This window comes from Gymnodraco acuticeps, unplaced genomic scaffold, assembly GCF_902827175.1.
Source record: "Gymnodraco acuticeps unplaced genomic scaffold, fGymAcu1.1, whole genome shotgun sequence".
In the NCBI taxonomy this organism is placed as follows: Eukaryota; Metazoa; Chordata; class Actinopteri; order Perciformes; family Bathydraconidae; genus Gymnodraco; species Gymnodraco acuticeps.
The window spans coordinates 4,807,045-4,826,310 of NW_022989810.1; the positions used below are offsets into that span (position 1 = coordinate 4,807,045).

Below are 19,266 nucleotides of genomic sequence, written 5' to 3' on the forward strand. Positions count from 1 at the left end.
CAATCATTAAAACATTCAAAATGTAGGCAGGCATTGCACTCGGAGTCTTAAAGTCATTACACAAATGAACTTTGTAGAAATGTATTCAGCTCTTTATATGATGACAAAAAACAACCAAAACCTTGTGACGGCACAACAACATTAAAGAGATACCATAAAAGGAGAACATATTACCAATGTGTCTCTATGTCAAATTGATAGTAAGGTGACCTGAATCATCCTTTTAGTGCATGTTTAACAGATGTTTGAGATATGTAATTGAATATGATCTTACTTGGTGTATTTATCTTTTCTGCTTTAGAAGAGAAGTGGAGGACTTGAGTCAATGGCAGTGCGAGTTCAGGGGTCAAATCACAGCTCTGAGACAGTGGCTGAAGAGCATGGAGATGAGGCTGCTTCCACTGGACCCCAGGGTTAGTTGGGTTTACTGCCTCTCTGCCTTCTTTTGTCTCTCAACCTTTTAATATATTTGTGTTTCTCGATAGCCCACGTAGAAGTCAGAAAAAACGTTTAGCATATGTATTCCATGCTGTCAGCATTGCTGTTTTTATCATTCCAAATTATTTGACAGCTTCTCATACAGAGGGCATCCTGCCAAACTATAGTGAAAAGAAATCCATCTGTCATGTCTCCATTCTTCTCTCTCTCTGTCCCTCATTGTCTATGTCTGTGACTTCTCAGTGCTAAAAATACACTTGTGGGGTCCTATGTGATAATCAGGCTGGGAACATTGCAACTACATTGCATTACCATCAACGCTCAGCAGCAAAACAAGTGGATCCTTTCTCCGTTCTTCAAGCGAAATGCAATACTTTCGCAACACAATGCTAGCATGCTAATGCTAAGCCGGTGTTATTTAAGACTAGGTCTACTATGTTCAACATCTAGGTTTAGCGTGTTAGAATACAATATTTGCTGGTCAGCTTGAAATATAAAGTACAGCTGAAGCTGATGGGAATGTTTTCAAAGAATACGTTTCGAAAGGTGTCAGATCATAAACCGTCTAAGAATTTTACTTAAAGATGATTCTGGAATAAAGGTGTATCCTTTACAGAACGTGACTACAGTCTTTCATGACAATATGGTTGTTTGAGACATTGCTCTTTACTATACATGTTGACTACATGATGCACTCTCCGTTTAAATATTAACATTTGGACAAAAGTGGAGGACTAACGACCAACATCACAAATGGTTAGCTAGCTAAAAATATGAGAAGGATTCCAATGGTCCCTTATGTTGTGAGAGCGAACAAAAGTTGTAATGGCTTGTGTTAACTCTTCTAGAAGTTACAAGGACTCAGTTCAAACGTGCTTTAAATCTTGCAAAGGGAAAATAACGTGCATAACCAAATAATGGTTTAACAGTAATTGTGTGGGTGGTGAGAAATCTGACTTCAAACAAAGTCAGTGAGTTGTGTCCATCCTTTCATTTATCCAACGTCCCCATGGTGCAGGGCAAGCATGCGTAACAGAGATGTTTGGGCAATCCATTATCATGGAGGAAAATGCTGCCTATAGGAATTTCAATTGTTGCTTTATAAGGCTTATCTCATATTTCCTGCAATAACACCTTCCTATTATTATCTACTCTCCCTGTGGATATGAATGCAGATTGAGATCTTATCTAATTCTAACGGTAGGAAAAATGGCCCATGCCACGAAAAAAGAGGAAAATGGACCAATGAGTCATGCTAGTTGTTATAATAACACTTAAGTTAATTGAGTATTACAAGAAAAAGGAAATTACGTTTCAGACTTACTCATTGGACACTAAGGTGGTCCTGCTGGGGGACTTCTTTAGGCCATCGGGGGACAGGGGAGCTGGGGAATCAGGCTCCATTGTGCCTGGCCTGGACAGGCTACAGAAGTGGAGGCCCTCTGCACACATGAGCACACACACTGAAAAGACATTAGAGTCAGACGGGAGGATGGGGCAAGGGGGCAAGGGGGCAGAAAAAAAGAAAAGCAGGATCTTTATGGTAGAAGCACTCAGATCTGACTATGCAGGCATTTATTGAATACCAACTGTAGATTTTGTCACCAAGATGTACCAATATTTGTACAAAGATTAGGAAGTCAACTCAGCAGAAATTTTTATTTAAAATGCTCAGGGCACTTTAGGCAGGGCAAAGCAATCAAACTGCAGAGCTCCTCTGACGCTAGGATCCATCTATGTTTATTGCACTTGACTATCAATAACTATCAGGTCCATTGTATCAGGTGCATGATCCACAACCTTAACCACTAACATCAAGGTATATACAATTGGTATTTTGAAAAAACAGCCAATGTCGTTAGCAAACTAACAGTAATATGAGCACAACAATATAGTATTATGATTACAACGTGATCTTATCATGTTAAGATTAGCTAACTACGGTCACTCTATTGGGCTTTCAAATTACAATTTTGAATGGCAAAGAAAGAACTTAAATAGTAATTCATGATAGTATTTTTGTATTAAGGGCACGTCAGCAAACACATTAATCTTAGCACTAGCATTGCTAACGCTAGCTACCTTTTTTAATTGGTCATTAAACCTGGTGTGTCCAACTCCAATCCGATTAGGTTCAAATCTAAAGCAGCTCGGTTAGATATGGTTTATCCAGTCATTGATAAGAAACATTATCATTAAGCTAAATATACAACACAGTCTCACGGCATTTCGTGTTATAGTCACGAAATGAACCTATAGATTCGTGTTCACCAACACGATTTCCCCATAAAAGCAATGTAAATAATAACAAATTAGAAGGAAAAAGAGATTTAAAAAAATACAGATTTCAGTATTCTGACACAGAACGATTTTAGAAGCAATGTATTTATATTGGTAGTATGTTTCGTGTCTGCACCAAATAATAACAAATTAGAAGGAAAAAAAGATGACGAAAAATACAGATTTCAGTATTCTGAGGCTCTTCGCCCCATTTATTTTCCTCACGGAGGGCAAAATAACTCAGACATTATACTATTTATAATAAAAGGGTTAGGCTTAGGGTAAGATATTGAGTAAGAACATGTTTTTATGAACCAAACAGCTTCCGGTATTCCAAGACCCGACCGGACAAAAAGACGTGGTGCAGGCACGAAACATACTACCAATAGAAATACATTGCTTTTAAAATCGTTCTGTGTGACACGAAAAAAATGCGAAAATCATGTTGGTGAACACGAATCAATAGATTAAATTAATTTTGTGACTATAACACGAAATGCCGTGAGACTGGGTTGAAATATATTGTATAGCATCAACTGAAAGTGATTCTAACATAAAACATGAACATGCTACAGCTCTGTAGTGAGGAAACATGGTGAGGTTATCATTTATTTAAAAAATCCTTAGTGAATGTCTGCACCTTCTTCAATGAGCTGTGAAACACTTACACAAAAGGGTTGAGGCAGTTTGAAGTTTTTATTGATGTTGTAAACACTGGTTTTTGTTGATTTAGTTATATGGTGCATTCAAGTGTGGTCCATTGTCCTGACTGAATGTTTCAAACCATTAATTGATTGTATGCTTAGAACGGGCCAAGAGAGCAAATAGAATCTGTGTTTAAATCTGTTTGACCTTTGAAGAAACTTACCGATGACCATTTAGGAAAACATTCTCCAACAGAGGGCATTGTTCTTGGTATTAAATAATTTCTCAATTTTACATGTTTTGTCTCGTATGAATAAAGCCGCTGTCTCCCTGGGGACATTTGTGTAAGATGCACAGGCATGTCTTATCCTGTTGTGAAAGCTCAAATGCTTTGGAGAGCTTTAGTCTCACCCCCAATGAGTGTGTGAAATGGGGGTGCCTTTTTATCCATACCATGCCTTTATCATACTGCATCCGAACATAGACCTTTGTGATGGTAATGCTGTTAGTCTGCCGCACTGCTGGTTGCATTCTGGGCCTGAGGGACTCGTTAGTTAGCCGCATGAATAAGGACATCCTTCTGCAGCCCCCCCCCCCCCAATATACAGACCCTTCCCCTCCACAATACACAGAAGAGAGACCCACCTGCTCCTTAACAAGGCATGCACCGGCACATCCTGACCTGTTTTCCCCATGAACATAATGAGGATTACAATGAGACACAAATTGCAGGTTGTCAAGCAGGCACAGTTATTAAAAAGTTAATTTTCTACATTTCTGTTTATTTCTAGTCTTTTTAATTTGTATTGTACAATGCCATGTCTTTTATGCTGCTGCAACACAAACATTTCCCAAATTGGGATCAATAAAGTACTATCTTATCTTATCTTATCTTAAAACAAGGCAATGTGTGAATTCGTACCACAAGGACCAAGAACAAATGTATTAATGGATCAAGAACGTAAACAACAAATCATCGGTATTCTTAATATTCATGTTTGCAACATTTGCCACACACCAATGAGGTTGGCAAAACTTAAAAATACACTACATCAGATCATGCTTGGATGATATTTAATCTGATATCACTGATAGGATTCACCAATGTCCATTGAGTAGCAGCTCTGGAGCAGATGGAGTTGCCCTTTAAGGATTTATTTAAAGAAGTGCTTAGTAAAGGAAGATCGTGTGATACAATCAAAAGCTTGAAAAAAGCTTCTGAATGGACTTTGTAGTGATAATCTTTTGTTAACTGCTGTTTCCCACGACAGCCTTTTAATCTCTACTTTATAGATGCAATATCATTAGATTGAGACCCGGTGGTGGACAAAATTGTGTTTGGTCAATGTGCAAATTAAATGATTAAAGGGTGTTCAAAAACTGTCTTACCAGATGTATTGTCATGGTGAAGGCTCTGAGAAAAATGCTAATTTAATGCTAATGAATTTACTGGAATGTAAAATTATGTAATCTTTAAATTAATTAAGATTATCTCATAAATAGTATATTATCATATACATGTATTATTAAAAAGGTACAGCATTAAATACTCGGGCAGTAATTATTTAATTTAAATGTATTTGCATCCCAGGGGAGTCGTGGTAAGTGTCAAAAGTTAGATTTAGCATATATAGTCCAGGCAGGGATTCAAAATAAAGTAAAGCAAAGAGGATATACAATGCACATTTTCAGGTTTATATTTGTATTTTGTGCTTCTACTGTGACTTTAATGTTCAAAAAGCTCTTTATTGTTCTCATACTGCCTGTGCTACAGCACCTCTTTTCACCCTCTGTCTGAAACCAGAGCCCAGTCTGCTCTGATTGGTTAGCTGGCCGGCTCTGTTATGATGTCCGGCCCCTTGGCTATCTTGTACAATGTGTTGGAGCACTAGCTAGCGTTACATAGTGATGTCACCTTGTTAGGGAAGTAAACAAAGGTTACATTCTGTATGGCAGCTTTTAAGCATGAAATGTAACTGAGAGGTTGTGGGTTTTTCCAGGTTAAGCAACATTTGTTTGCTAATATCATTAAAAAGGTTTGTAAACTTAGCTCCTTGCTTATCAGAACATCACACTGACAAGTCAAACATGACATCTCTTCCCTTTGACTGTCATGTCGAGGTCAAAAGTTCCCGCTACTTTTCTCTTTCGTATAGCCCGTTCGTTCACACGAGGCCGTAACGGAAACGCACCCCGCAAACGATAACGGGATCCCAAGGTGGATAGATCTGCAACCGGAACGCTCTGAGGGGCAAACGGCTCCGTGTGTACGCCCTATACGATCATATCCTAATAACGATGAAGCCATAGCCCCGCCTCTCCCCACCTCTGCTGCTCACTGCTGTAGATGTAACACTAACATCTGTAACATGGTCAGTAGCAGTAGCTACTGACCATGTTACAGATGTTAGTGTAACATCTACAGCTCCTCTACCACAACCATCAGCAACAAGTGGACATGGAGAACTACATGAACTACATGTTGCTAAATCCACCGCGGGGCATAAACAGAAGGGCAACCATGCTCTGGGGTCTTCTTCGCTGCTTTTGGTGTATTTTGTGGCGGAAGTACAGCGCCACTTACAGGCCCGGCATATGTACTGGTACTGCACTGACCTCACCACCTTCAAAAAACTCACCTCTTCAATCTGGCTTTTAATGTGTGATTGTTTTTGTATTATTTGACTTTAACTATATATTTATTTGTTGTTCCTTTCTTTTCTTTTCACTATATCTGTAAAGCGTCTTTGAGCACCTGTAAAAGCGCTAACAAAATTAATCTATTATTAATCTATTATTATGTACTACAGCGTCTCCAGCGCTTTCGAGCGGTCTCGTGTGAGCGGAATACTTTTTTGATATCGTATTCGGTTCATTTGCGTTTCGTGTGCGTTTGCGTGTAAATGGGGTCTAAAAGGTCTCTGGTCTCCCTGGGATTGTGGCAAACGCTGCATCCCAAATACGCTGTGTACACACAAGTTACAAACAGGCCCAGGAAGAGGGGTGAGGGATCACATACTATTATGCTCTCCTCTCTGTTTCTGACAGCCAGGAAACATCCAGGGCTCTCTGATGCGGTCATAACCTTTAGGGAAAAAGAGGGCATCGTTTCATCGAGTCCCCTCATGAGACAAATGAATACTGATGATGGCGGTGAAGTAAACATGTTTAATCTACAGACTGAAGTAAATGTTGCATCCATTGTTTTTCTATACTGTAGCTTAGTGTGTCAAATACATGTTCATCCTATAGTACCTTAGTAACATCTCCCATTAGAGATGTTTTGATTCACACACTTTATCAGGGTTAATGGCCTCTAACTTTATTGTCGTTGCCTTCCTGTGCTCAATTGAAAATGTGAACTGTAAATCCTCAGTTGGATCAAACATGATGATGAGGATGAGTTGAGCTTTTCTATACCCAAGTGGCTAAACCCTCGTCACACACATGACTGTGATTTTCAGCATCCAGGCAGCCCAGTAGGTAACCCATGAGCCTTTCATCTACTTTTCTTAAAAGCAGCCTCTTTTGGTGATAAATGACAGTGTGCGGGATGAATGGTGCTTCTGGTTTGACCCTTTAAAAAGGGACCCCCTCTTTTTTTCATTTCTCATGAAGAGGGGTAATTACCATGTTCTGTAGAGGAGCCATTGAGGTCTTATTTAATTTAAAAGCAGCAGAGAGGTTGAAATAGCCGTGGAAGGGGGAAACAGGCCTCTATTTTTTTCTTTGGTACATGGGATCTGTTATTAAATGTAGGCCCCCATTGGATTTGGAAATCACATTCATTTTGGAAATTCACTTTATTCCGTCTCCCAACCTAATTGTCCACTCCATTAACGCACGCATTTTGGAAGGATAATAAGCACTGCTGACAAAAAGAAGAGTTTTATTTGTTTGTTCTTGCCTGTAGCAGCTTATTGCATCAATGCATAGCTTGGCGAGCCAGCTGCTCTTTAACTACATCAGCTCTTCACTTTTTAAGAAAATGTGTGCAGGCTCTATGTGCACCTACCGTGAAATGGAGAAGAGAGGTTTTTGGCAAAATCATTTAATTAGTTCAGAGGGGACTGGAGGCTGCTGAAAGCTGGGATCAGGTGTCGGGGTTTGACAACAATGTCTTCCTGGAAAAGTGGTGCCTCATCACTGCCAGCTCCTTTCAGATTAAGAAAGAGGGGACGGGAGATGTGGGCCTTACTTGCTCATTAAACAGCTTAAGACATTAGCTCTCCAAGTGACCCAAGCAGCAAAGTGTGGTGTTCATTCTGATTTCCGTTTTTCTAAACTACTGTACATGCGAGATACAGGCTTTGGTGTGATTCATGAGAGAGTGGGAACTCTTACATCAGCACTGAAGTACTCAGGGGTTAAATAACTTGACCCTACAGGGGGCGTTCTTTTCAATGTTCTCTCTTTACAGGTCGGCCACAGTGACAGGCATTTTCAGTTTTCCTTTTTTCTCATCGCTTGTTATTTTTGTTGTCACTTTTTGCATAAATGAAAGCTGGAGGAGGGTAGGGGATCATAAATGGGACAGTAATGTAAGGGACTAAGAATGGCTCTGAGAACCTGAAGCAGCTTCAAAGCAGAACTAAATAGCCTGTTTTTTTTGCATCTTTAGTGCCCATTCATTGAAGTATTGAAAGCTAATAATAAAAGCTAGACCATGATAGACTGTTTTACCAGATGAGAACTATTCGAACAATTTCCTAATGTCATGTTTTTTTAGCAAAGTTGCAGCAGTATTGGAAATGTTAGTCCATCACTTTGATCCAGTCTGATTTCACACGGCTTCCATAATAATGACTAGGTTAACTAGAGATGCCCCCTACAAATAAATGTAAAAATTGGACATAATAAGCTTCTTGCACATGCTCATAATCCGGCAGTTTGTGAGGATGGTCTTGTTTAGCCTTGCAGAGGACAAATACCACTTGTCGATAATACTTTAAGGTCCCTCAAGAAAACATTCTAATGCCTTTCTTAGCCAAAATCTAATTTCACCAATGCCTTGGTTTAAGAAAAATAACATGCAGTACCTACACAAGTAAGCAAGGCAGCCCCTCCCTACACGCAGATCACGCAGGGGCCTCATCTAGCGGAGGGAGCCTCAACTGAGCCTCAACTGAGCCGCAAAAGCGGCGCACCTACAGTATGCGCTTATGCGGCGCAATAAGTGTAGATGCGGCAGTTTCGCCGCTGCGAGGCTCCACTAGCACCCCTGACGCTCGCGACGCAGAGGGCCTCATGATATAACTTTGCGTGGGGCCACAAGTTGGCCAGAGGCGGCCCTGCAAGTAAGCATGCTTACTAAGGGTTGACTGAGTGAACATAGTTTAGTAGATGTTGAATAACTGCATTTTACCATAGCTCAAATCACCACTGTGATCGGATGAACCTCACAGGTCCACTGGCATGACCGTAGACTTGTCGTCTAGTTTTATGAAGTAACATGATGATCCTGTGGCCCAGACTGAATAAATCAGGACTGCACACATCTCACACTGAATAAACCAAGTTTGCATTGACAGGTTCTAAAGAGTTCCCCTTACAGTACATGTATCACAGAAGGCACTTTACACCGAAGCGAGTGCTATTGATTTTGTGATATTTTATGATGTCATATATGTACTTGCACAGGGGAATGCAAGCAGTAGGGCACATTTCCTCCTTCCCATATTAGATATGATCATCTCTGACTGCTCTGGCTGAGAGATTACACAGACAAAGACAAATATATGTTATGTAAAAAGATTTTGCATAAAAATGTAAACTAGTTGTAATAATTATTTGAAGAGCCAATCGTAAGTTTGGCTTCCTTCAGAGGCATTCTTGTTGAACTAATCCAAAACACTCAACGGGTGACCTTGGATTAGGGAGTAGTCGAAGGGGCAGGTTCTGCACACATACAGTGTGTCAATTTGGCAAGACTGTGTGAGAGAGTCTGTGTGGGTGGGTGTGTTGTACATGCATGCACGCATTTGCTGGATCAGTCGATTGGTTGATTATGTGGTTGGCTGGAGATAAGAGAGAGGGAAAGGATTTGGGGCGTAAACACTCTTTGTTAGACTGTTACCTGTATGCATGCCTTTGTTGGGTCTCAGTGCACCTGCACATTATGTAATTTACAAAGACATGAAGAAAGTGTCTGATGTATGAAAACTGGTGTTGTTCATATCTGAATAAACACCATTTAACAGAAAATGTTGCTGTAATTGTGTTTGCCTACAGTATGCTTGGTGTTCTCCATTTATAAGGCAAATGTTGTGACTTATTGAATGAGGCATGATAGAATTTCACCATAGGGGTCCTTCCTTTAGTTTCCCATGCCAAAAACACTCTGTATTATCGTCCCGTTGCTCTCTATTTTTTCTTCTGTGTGTTTCCTTCCAGCCTCTTTGTTTATGGGCTGGGCTAGCAATGGCTGGAACTGAGTTGAAAAGTAATCTGAGATGTTTTACAGTAATTAGTCGTCTTTGTTGCTGCTGTGGAGACTGCAGCACTGACTCTGAATGGGGAAGGGGGGGGGGCTGGAAGGGGGTTGGGGTTGAATGTGTGAGTGGGTGGGTGGCAGGGTGGGTGTGGGTCTCTTCTTTTGTAGCCTGCACTTCTCTCGCTCGCCATCGTGAGAGGCAATGGACTGAGGCAGCTGTCACTTAACATGTGAATGTTCCAAGGGCGGCACAGGGGTCTTTAGAAAACTCTCCTTCTTTTGCCCCCCACCCATCCCATTTTTCAAGCAGAAGCAGCATGGAGTTTCTGAGCCGAAGTCGGACCCAGAGGAGGGGCTTTGTTGGATGAGAAGGGGTAGAGAGAGTGAGAAAAAGCCTGGGGAAGGTAAAAGGGGCACTTTGCCGCCTCGCTGCTTGGTACAGGAGCAACCTGAGCAGCAGAAGTGCTGGTGAGAATACTACCGGCGCCTTCTCGTTACATGGAACCGGTTCAATCTGACCTCCATGCAAAAACTGGTCTTGGCTGGGAACTGTGGGAGTTCAACTGAGCCGTTGGAATACATTGTCTCCATCTGGGTGCACTATCCCATCGGCGGCGATAACAAGGAAGGAATTCCTCCATCACAGCTCGCACAACAAAGAAGAAAGGGAGAGGAGCAGAGCTGGTGGGAGGAGAAGTGAAGTGAGGGGAGGGGTGCACTGAGAGGGGAGAGGAGGACATTGTTTGCCTGTGACTGTGGGCAACGGAAAAGCATGAGTTATCAGGGCATGTGTGAGTGTGTTTAGAAAGTGTGTTTGTATGTGGGCATGTGTGAATGAGTGAACTTGATTGAGTGTGAGTTTGGGAGAGTATGCATGTGTGTGTGTGAGGAGCATTCATGTTTGGGATGTTGGAGCCGGGAGGCCGTTCAAAGGATGCTCAAACAAAGCTGGATTTTTTTTTCACCCCTTTATCCCCCTTTTTGAATGGTGACTGAGGACTGGCTGGATTCCTTTACTCATGCTGTTTGGCTCAATCGTGCTTCAGGGTAAGTGTGGTTCACGCAAGCTTCAAACCGCCAAAACTGCCAGTAACACAGGATTGGATATAGAGAGTCTGGTTTTGGACATTGGAGCCATGTGAGTTGTGTCTTCAAATTTGATTTTCTTTACTTTTTCGAACGGAATGAAAGATACAATTGTGAAAGGCAATGAAATATTCCAGTAAAGGCGACAATAGTGTGAATGGCTCATTTGGATGTAACTATTTTATTCCGTTCAACAGTTTGTTTTCAACATTCTTCTAGCTGCTTGGATTTTTTTAAAGATTCAGATCAAAATACCCCAGTAGGCCCTTGCCACTTTTCCCAAAACCATGCTGACATTTCACTCTACACTGTAGCTTTATTTCGCCTGAGTAAAGCCTGTCTTAGAGAGAAACGTGTGACCTTGTACAATATCCACCTTAAAATGTTATTGGTCTCATGGGTGGATGCACAGCTGCCATCCTTGATTAGGGACCACTACCATGATTACTACTTCAGGACCTCCCTTAACAGAGGCAGATGCACAGCAGTGACACAACATTATGGGGCTATACTGTTGTGATTGATGATTATTGTTCTTCTACTAATTAAAAACCCACACTATGCTTTATATATCAAGTGTGTCAATCAATGCAATACGTAAGACATTAGAGCTTTTCATTAGTCTCATGAAATATAAGGTTATCAAAATATTTAAAATGCATGCTTGTGTGTCCCGTATTGGAATTAAGATAAGCTTATAGATCAAATATGGAATTCATGTGTCGACCAATTATTACAAGGAGGATTTTCTTCCATATTTCTTAGGCACGGAGAAGACCCTATACCACTCTATTCATCACGAAATGGACTGCGGTTATCTATCGTAAATCAGTGTTGAGAGCAGAGAAAGGTCTGGTCTGAATTAAGGGCCATTTCAAAAATAGGTTAAGTAATGGGATGGGCAGGTCACCCGCAATACGAGTTGAAGTGGTTCCCTGGTTAGCTGTCTAGTATCATTATGCTAGAAAGTGGGGGTGCATATCAGATATCAGGCTTAAAACATATTGTGAAGGTTTAATTTGATTGGAGGATAACTATTTGGTAGTGGCATCTAATTTATGTCAGCTAGAGTATGGTTGCAATGTGTTTGATATTAACTACCCGTTCTGTAAATATGTTGTATACAAGCATCTGAATGGCCCAGTCTTATGGAAATGTTTTTTTTATATTGGCATATTATCTTTCAATAACATATCCTTGGTAGTTCGCCATGTGCTCTCTAATAATAAACATACATTGCTGTGAGATCACTGTGTAATTTAGCAAACGACCACACATGCGCTGCAGTAACCAGACACGGCACACCCTCTCTCTTGAATAGTTAACCCATACGAACACGGCCACAGACACTCTCTCTGCCCTCCTCAGGAGACCGCTGGGCAGTGATCTGAGCTAACTGAGTAATCATTGATCCTGGGCCTGGGGCTTTGTCTGGGCACCACTTTCTGATCTGACTGTGTTCTCCCCTGTGGATCCATTGACTGCATCATCTGCTCTACAGAGACGTGCATGATGTAGGTAATTACTAGCCTAATGCACATGGAGCCATCGTATCAAACTAGGTCATTCTCAATTACTTAAAAGCTGCGTATCTAAATTATAACATTTGATTCAAACATGTTGTTGATATTGACAGTAGCACAATGCTAAGTTCTCCTTGGCTGCTGACTGTCTTTGGGTCTAACCTCTGGCAAAGATGAGAGATCTGCATATTCAGCATTATTTGTGGCTGCTTACAGCAATACTAACATGTATTGGTAGCCATACAGCAGTATTAATATGCCTCTTCAAACCACAAAAAAACCCTACTCAGGTAGCTTAAGGAGCCAACCTCCCAATTCCCCCATTGTTGACCCATATTGCCCCCCCCCACAGGTCTTTAGTCACCAAGCATGACCTGAGGTGACCTGTATGATTCTGAGTGGACCAGTCCAACCCCGCCTCAGAGGGAGGACTCGGCCTCGACAGAAACCCTCCCTGTGATCTCCTGATGGGCTCACCTCAGCTCCTCTAGACCAAGATAATTGCATTCACCTTCAACCCTTCTGTCAAAACAATGAAAGTACTGAGCAGACGGGCAGACACAGTTTGAAATTGTCACTGTCAATGAGAGTATTTTCTGAGACATACAAATATTTGTCAAACAATATGTTGATGACATCATTATTTGATTACAAAATGTAATTTAACAATTTAGAAGAGAGAGAAAATCCCTGTATTCTATAATCTACAATTGGCGATCATAATGGAAAAGCATTTTGTTAAGCCTTTTTGTCCACAAAAAGACAATGTAATACTGCACACTATGCTGTCTATTGCTGCGGTTATCCTAACTACTCCTGCCCCCATGCCACTGTTTGATCCTACTCCCCTTCGTATTAACACCCCTGAGAAATGAGGCTGTGTCTGCGTTTTTATGGCTGTCATATTTGATCAGATTCTTAGCGGGTTTCCCAGGACTGGTCCAGGCTGAGTGAGAGAAAGAGCTGGCTGTCTGCCACCGCTTCTGCATGCCAGGCCCAACAGTGGGATCCTCGACAAGCCTGTCACACTGATTTCCAAGCCCAGAATATTTCAGTTGGTGATGTGAGTTAGATGGGGGGCATGTGTGTATGTGGTCTGAAGGCAGACAAAGGAACAAGGAATATCCAGGCCAAGTATCTCTGCTGTAGTTTCCTCTGGTCTTTCGGTGCCAAGAAAAGGGCAACAATGGCACAGAAATTTAGCAAATGAAATATGTGAGGGACTGGTTTCATTTAGTCTTATATTGGATGTTAGGAGGCAGTGGGGGTTACATCCAAAATAATGTTACATGGCTATCAGACCATTGGGTTCAAATCCAATATCAGTGTTTGATTTAAAATCATGTTTTTAAACAAATGAACTGAAGTGTTATTAAGTGAAATAGTATCCGACACCACATTGGCACATTGTCACCAATAACAAAACCAGCTAGTCAGTATCGGACTGATATCAAATATCATTATTGGTGCATTTTTTCTTTAAAGCAAGGAATTTGTGCTTTAAAAAAGGAAGGTCTGTTGGATATATGTTTTTGTTTATGTACACAATGAACATGTGTTCACATGATGACTCAGAGCCCCCTTGTCTTATTTTAGGTAGCTGAAGGATCTTCCGCATGCATGGCCGAGGGGCCTTACCTCACCTTTTACCTCACTAGCCTCTGGGCTGAAGGATTATGGGTAACCTCATCAGCAGGCCCAGCTGCCTGGGCCAGAAATCCAAGCATGTGAGGTCAGACGAGGCTTTCCTGAAGGAGTGTTACCAACGACGAAGAGAGTGGCAGCCCCAGGAGCAACATGGCGAGGTCAAACCAGAAGTGTCAATACAAGTCAAAGACAAAGCAAGGGAGGATGCAATCAAGGAAGCAGAGGTGGAGAGTGAACAGGAGTTACAAAACATTGATCATAAGAGGGAAGAGGGGACTCGTACTCCCATTTCGGACAAACCCCTCCGCAGCTCCCCAGCTTCCACAATCAGAAGCACCAGTACTCTTGACTGGCGCAACAGCCCTTCTCCAATAAAAACATCCCGAAATGGGACACTTACAAGAATAACAGTGCCTCCGGAGTTCACCAGATCCCCCTTGGCTAACCCAGACTCAAATGCTGCAGAGAGAAGGGCCAGCTTCCAGAGGAGAGACTCTAGAGAAGGAAGCCCCTGGTCCTGGAAGGCTCGGGCATCACGTGAGGTCACAGAGGTGACAGAGGTGACGGAGACGACCGTTACGGAAATTGTGGAAGTGGTAGAGTTTCCGTCTGGAGATAAGGGAGGGGACCCCATTGTCACCAGAACTGTCAGAGTCCTGAACGGTGTCGCTGATGAACTTGGAGAGGTTGATAACAACTCCGATTTTCAAACACAACAAATCTCATCTATCTTCCATATCATCCTTTCTTGTTCTCATGTGAACTTTCTAACCTTTTCCCATCTAGGCTCTATCTTTAGACGAAAATGTTTTGAATGTATAACATCATGGTGGGTCCTGTGACTTTATGAATCGCAACAACATGCTGACTGTGTTTATTTTTGTAGCTCCAAAGTGATGGACACTCAAGCTCAGACCAAGATTCCTGCATGGATAGATGGAGGGTATGTTTTACCCCTTAACGTTGTCTCTCTTTGTAACGTTATAGTTCATCAAGTTGTACCTGGAATCTTTTGCAAACAGTACTTTCTTTCATTCGTACTTCAGCTAATACTTTGTAATGGTCTCTCTCAAGGGAACAAGATCGTCTTTGGCACTGAGGGATATGTCAACAGATCCTGAGACATTTCTCCAAAACCTAGAAGCTTTGCTCTCATGGGTCTGCGAGATAGAGGAGCTCACAGCCAACCAGAAACCCCCATCCTCAGAGGTCAAAGTGGTGAAAGCACAGCTCCAAGAACAAAAGGTCTGCTATCACCAAAATCACATCACCTAATTTCTTGTCCTAAAAATGCTTTAGAATATTATAGCGCTGTGTCGACACCTAGAAGGTATACCTATAGAAAGGCTAGCTCACAAACTGAACTGCTTCCTTTAGAATTTAAATACAGTTCTATTCAGCGGTGAATAGGTGGTGTTCATAGCCACAATGAGCTTCTTCAGTAAGGCTTTGTGTACATTTCCTGGGGGTATGAAAAAAGCGGGGACGTCTCTCACCTTTCAGCTGTAATCACACCCATTGTGAGCTGTTTGGATGAGGTGAAACCTGCCTGGCTCTTGACAATGTAAGCTTGACACACGAGACAGGGCTTCCTTAACTCTGACCCAAAGGCAAAGAAAATAACAATGGGGCTTTGATAACTGAAATTCTTACTGGAAGCAATGTCATTTCCTCCGATACCTCAAATATAAGGTAAATCAGTTTTCTGTAGAACTGAAAAGGTCTAATCTGATTTAACACAGAAGCGTCTTCGCAAAGGCCTTTGAAACATTTCTCCCTTGTCCTTAATCTTGATTTGTTTGTCTTTCTTGTAATAGGTGTACATATTATATACTCCTGCTTTTATAAATACAACTTTTCAATTTCATGAGTTATGGATTGATCTGAGCTTGGTTTTGTTCTTTTACAGCTCCTGCAACGCCTCCTAACAGACCGAAGGCGTAGTATGGACTCCATGATGTTGGAGGGCCCTCGGCTTGTAGAGGCCCATCCAGGAGAGGAGGGGGAACAGGAGAAGGTCATGCTCTCCACTCTCAAACTGAAATGGGAGGCCTTACAACGGGGGGCAGAGCAAAGGTCAGCTTCCTTTAGCCAATTGGCAATGCCACATTTACATTTGGCAAGGCTAACTGTATATCACAATTCTTCATGACCGAAAGGGGTAATCAATGAAAATGTTTTTGTTGCAGGAGAGCGAGTCTGGAGCTTATTCTACCCAGAGCTCAACGCTTCCAGGAAGGTGTAGACAGCTTGCAGCAATGGCTCATATCTGTGGAACAGACCCTAGCTGAACTACGGAATGCAGAGAGAGTGATGCTACATGTCTCAGAGGCCACAGACAGGGCCAAGGTTAGAAATGTTCCATGTATGGTTCAACTTTATTGAACAGAATATTAAATGTGCATTATGCTGATTTAGAATAACTTTGATGTGTTTTATCTTTTCCTTTAGGCTGTTGTTGAAGAGATTCAAGTCAAAACTTCTGAGCTAGGGAAAATACAAAAGTCCGGACAAAATCTGATGGAAGCAATTGCAGGTAAGGTTTTCCACATAGGGTAAAAATGACAAGGGCTTAGAATGGTTAACGGTCGCATATAAATACATAATGTTCTATAACTGCAGCATCAGAACTGAATTTCACAGCAAAATGTTAAAATCTATTGATTATAAAAGCCTATACGCGTTAGATTTAGTATGGATTCTGATTAAAATGTCAAAAAAAGAAATGTTTGTCTTACCTACAATGTCAGCTGACATGCCCAATGGTTGTGGTTTTTCCATTCTTTCAGAGGAGGAAGCCGAGCAGGTGCAGGAGAAGATGGATGCTCTGCGAATCCGTTGCTCTGTGCTAAGTCTAAGCAGTCTGGACATCCTGCAGAGGCTGGAGCAGGCCCTGGAGGCCTCCAGTCGCTGTACCTCTAGCCAGGAGGACCTTCACCTGTGGCTGGGCCGCATCGAGAGGGAGCTCCTGGGGGCAGCTGGAGTGCATACACATGCTGGAGATGCAGTACTATGTGCAGCTGAAAAACAGAGGGTAACATTCTCACTCCATACTAAAACAAACACTTCAGAAGCTTTGGAAATGTTGCTTACTATTTCAATGAAAAGTACCTGAACTTACCTCACTCCAACTAGCTTGATCATTAGCATTCACGTTGTTTTTTTTAAAGATGCTATCTCATGAGACCCAAGTTTGTGGAGGCTAACATCAGGTTTCAGTATGAGTTTTAGAAAGTAGCATGCTAGCTAGCTACTAACTGTGCCTGAACAAAAAGTTACTCAGAATATGTTATTAAGCAAAGCCATTGCATTGGTAAACAATACACATGCTAATATCTATGTACCTAGCTTGCTATCCAATGTTTTATCATGCAGCAAAAGTTGCTGACTAGCAAGTAACTTTTTTTTAAAGAAAAAGCTAGAGGGTGTAACACATGGTGTAACATGGTAGTCCACACGGCAGCGTGCCGTGCGTTGAAGGTGGGCATGTCTGGCATGCGACCAATAACCAATCACATGAATCTCCCGCCCTGGACACACAAGCACGCGGTTTGATTAGCTAGAGCTTGTACTGGTATATGATTTGATTGGCTGGAGCTTCCGTCGACGCTTGAAAAGTTGAACTTTTCTCAACTTTCGAAGCGAGCAACGGAGGCAAAGCGATGGGACCACAATGTAGTTCGGCAAAGCGTGACGTCACCCCATTTAAAGTGAATGGGAAGCGTCTTCGTTGAAGCACGCGACGCGCTGCCGTGTGGACGGGACGTAACGTTTAACCTAGTTATCAGATAGGCAAGGACTTAGGCTCCAAATCAGCAGATGCATCTCATTTCTATATTTCTGCATATTTACATGGTCGCTCATATCTAGCTAAGTGGACTTAGATGGTTCCTGCTTTGGTTATAATTCTGCTGTAAAGTAATGTTATTATGGCAGATATTGTGAAGGAAAAACACAGGTGTGATTAATAATGTTAATACAGGGGTGGATCCATAATTAGTGTGAGTTACACCTGTGTTTCTCTTGCACTGGGTAGGCTAACTATTGGCCAATTGTTTTAGACCTGCTATAGCATACACAAACATTAACATCTGTTTTGTTCTCCTCTTTAAGCTATAATATTTATTGGGACATTTATATTATAACATACTATATTTTCAAGCAATGTTTTTTACTAATAATTTATTAGCCGAAATATCTCTCTTTTGTCAAATGTATTTAAATGTCATTCCTTAATTCTCTTAATATTAAAAAAACACATACATATTTTTCCTGATATTGTTGTGTATGTTCGATTGCTGTTTTTATACAGACAGTGGTTTATATATTAAATGTCATTAATGCTTTGCTAACATACGGTATATACTTCATAGCTGGAACAGGCAGTGGTGAAGGAGATGGCTTGGTTAAGAGACACAGCGCTGGGTCTTGAAAAGCTGAAAAGTATTCATCTGGAGCCACAGCTCATAGCAGAACAACTCTATGAGCAAAAGGTCGGTATTTTTCCACGAATAGAAAACATAACGTTCATGTAAGGTGTAAAGAAGTTTTAGAAATGAGTTTACACAATGTTTCGTAATGGAATTTAATTTCATGATTATCTCCTGAATAGATTTTAGCAGTGGAGATTCTGCAACACAGGTTCAACATTGAGAAGATGGTGAAGATTGCTGAAATCTTGCTGACATACAGTGATGAAGGAGAAACATGCGATTTGCAGGTATTTAATTACACTTCCAATGCATGCGACCAACATTAATAATATGAACAAATGTACGTTTAAAGTCCAAAAATGTTGAAAATATTCATTTTTTCTTTCACCTCACTCTGCAGACCCCACTAGATGCCTTACAGGAACAATGCAACACCACCTCAGCCACCAATTCCCATGTGGTGCTGCAACTTGAGCACGCTCAGTCGCTTCTTCTCCAGTTCTCAGAGGGCCTCGCTGAGGTTTCGCCCTGGCTTGAGGAAACTAAAACCCTGATTGGCCAGCTCTCCCTAAGCACAATTAGCTACGAGGCATTTCGGGAACAACAGGACCTTTTACAGGTAGAAGAAACCTGCCTCTCCACAATAGAATGCCAGCTTTTCCCTATCAACTTTTGAACCAGTTCAACAAAGAAGTCCTTTTTATACTTCACAGTCGGCCACCATTTCCCTCTAGCTGAATGAGCTGTTCTGTTCTAGTACAGGTCCTTTGTCTAATCTACT

General features: G+C 41.6%; 1 protein-coding gene across 4 annotated transcripts in view; it reads left to right on the forward strand.

The window, feature by feature from the left end:
* Positions 1-19,266, forward strand: part of macf1b (microtubule actin crosslinking factor 1b) — a 37,890-nt gene that overhangs the window by 888 nt on the left and 17,736 nt on the right. Inside the window, exons 1-11 of one of the 4 annotated variants that reach the window (XM_034229688.1) lie at positions 335-413; positions 14,002-14,738; positions 14,939-14,995; positions 15,127-15,297; positions 15,962-16,128; positions 16,242-16,401; positions 16,504-16,588; positions 16,842-17,086; positions 18,426-18,545; positions 18,665-18,772; positions 18,886-19,104. In XM_034229688.1, the coding sequence (XP_034085579.1) occupies positions 14,082-14,738; positions 14,939-14,995; positions 15,127-15,297; positions 15,962-16,128; positions 16,242-16,401; positions 16,504-16,588; positions 16,842-17,086; positions 18,426-18,545; positions 18,665-18,772; positions 18,886-19,104 (1,989 nt within the window). In that variant the 5' untranslated portion in view covers positions 335-413; positions 14,002-14,081. Of the gene's footprint in view, positions 1-301; positions 414-9,994; positions 10,935-14,001; positions 14,739-14,938; positions 14,996-15,126; positions 15,298-15,961; positions 16,129-16,241; positions 16,402-16,503; positions 16,589-16,841; positions 17,087-18,425; positions 18,546-18,664; positions 18,773-18,885; positions 19,105-19,266 lie in introns of those variants that run through there. The other 3 variants (XM_034229674.1, XM_034229681.1, XM_034229695.1) reach the window with 3 other exon arrangements.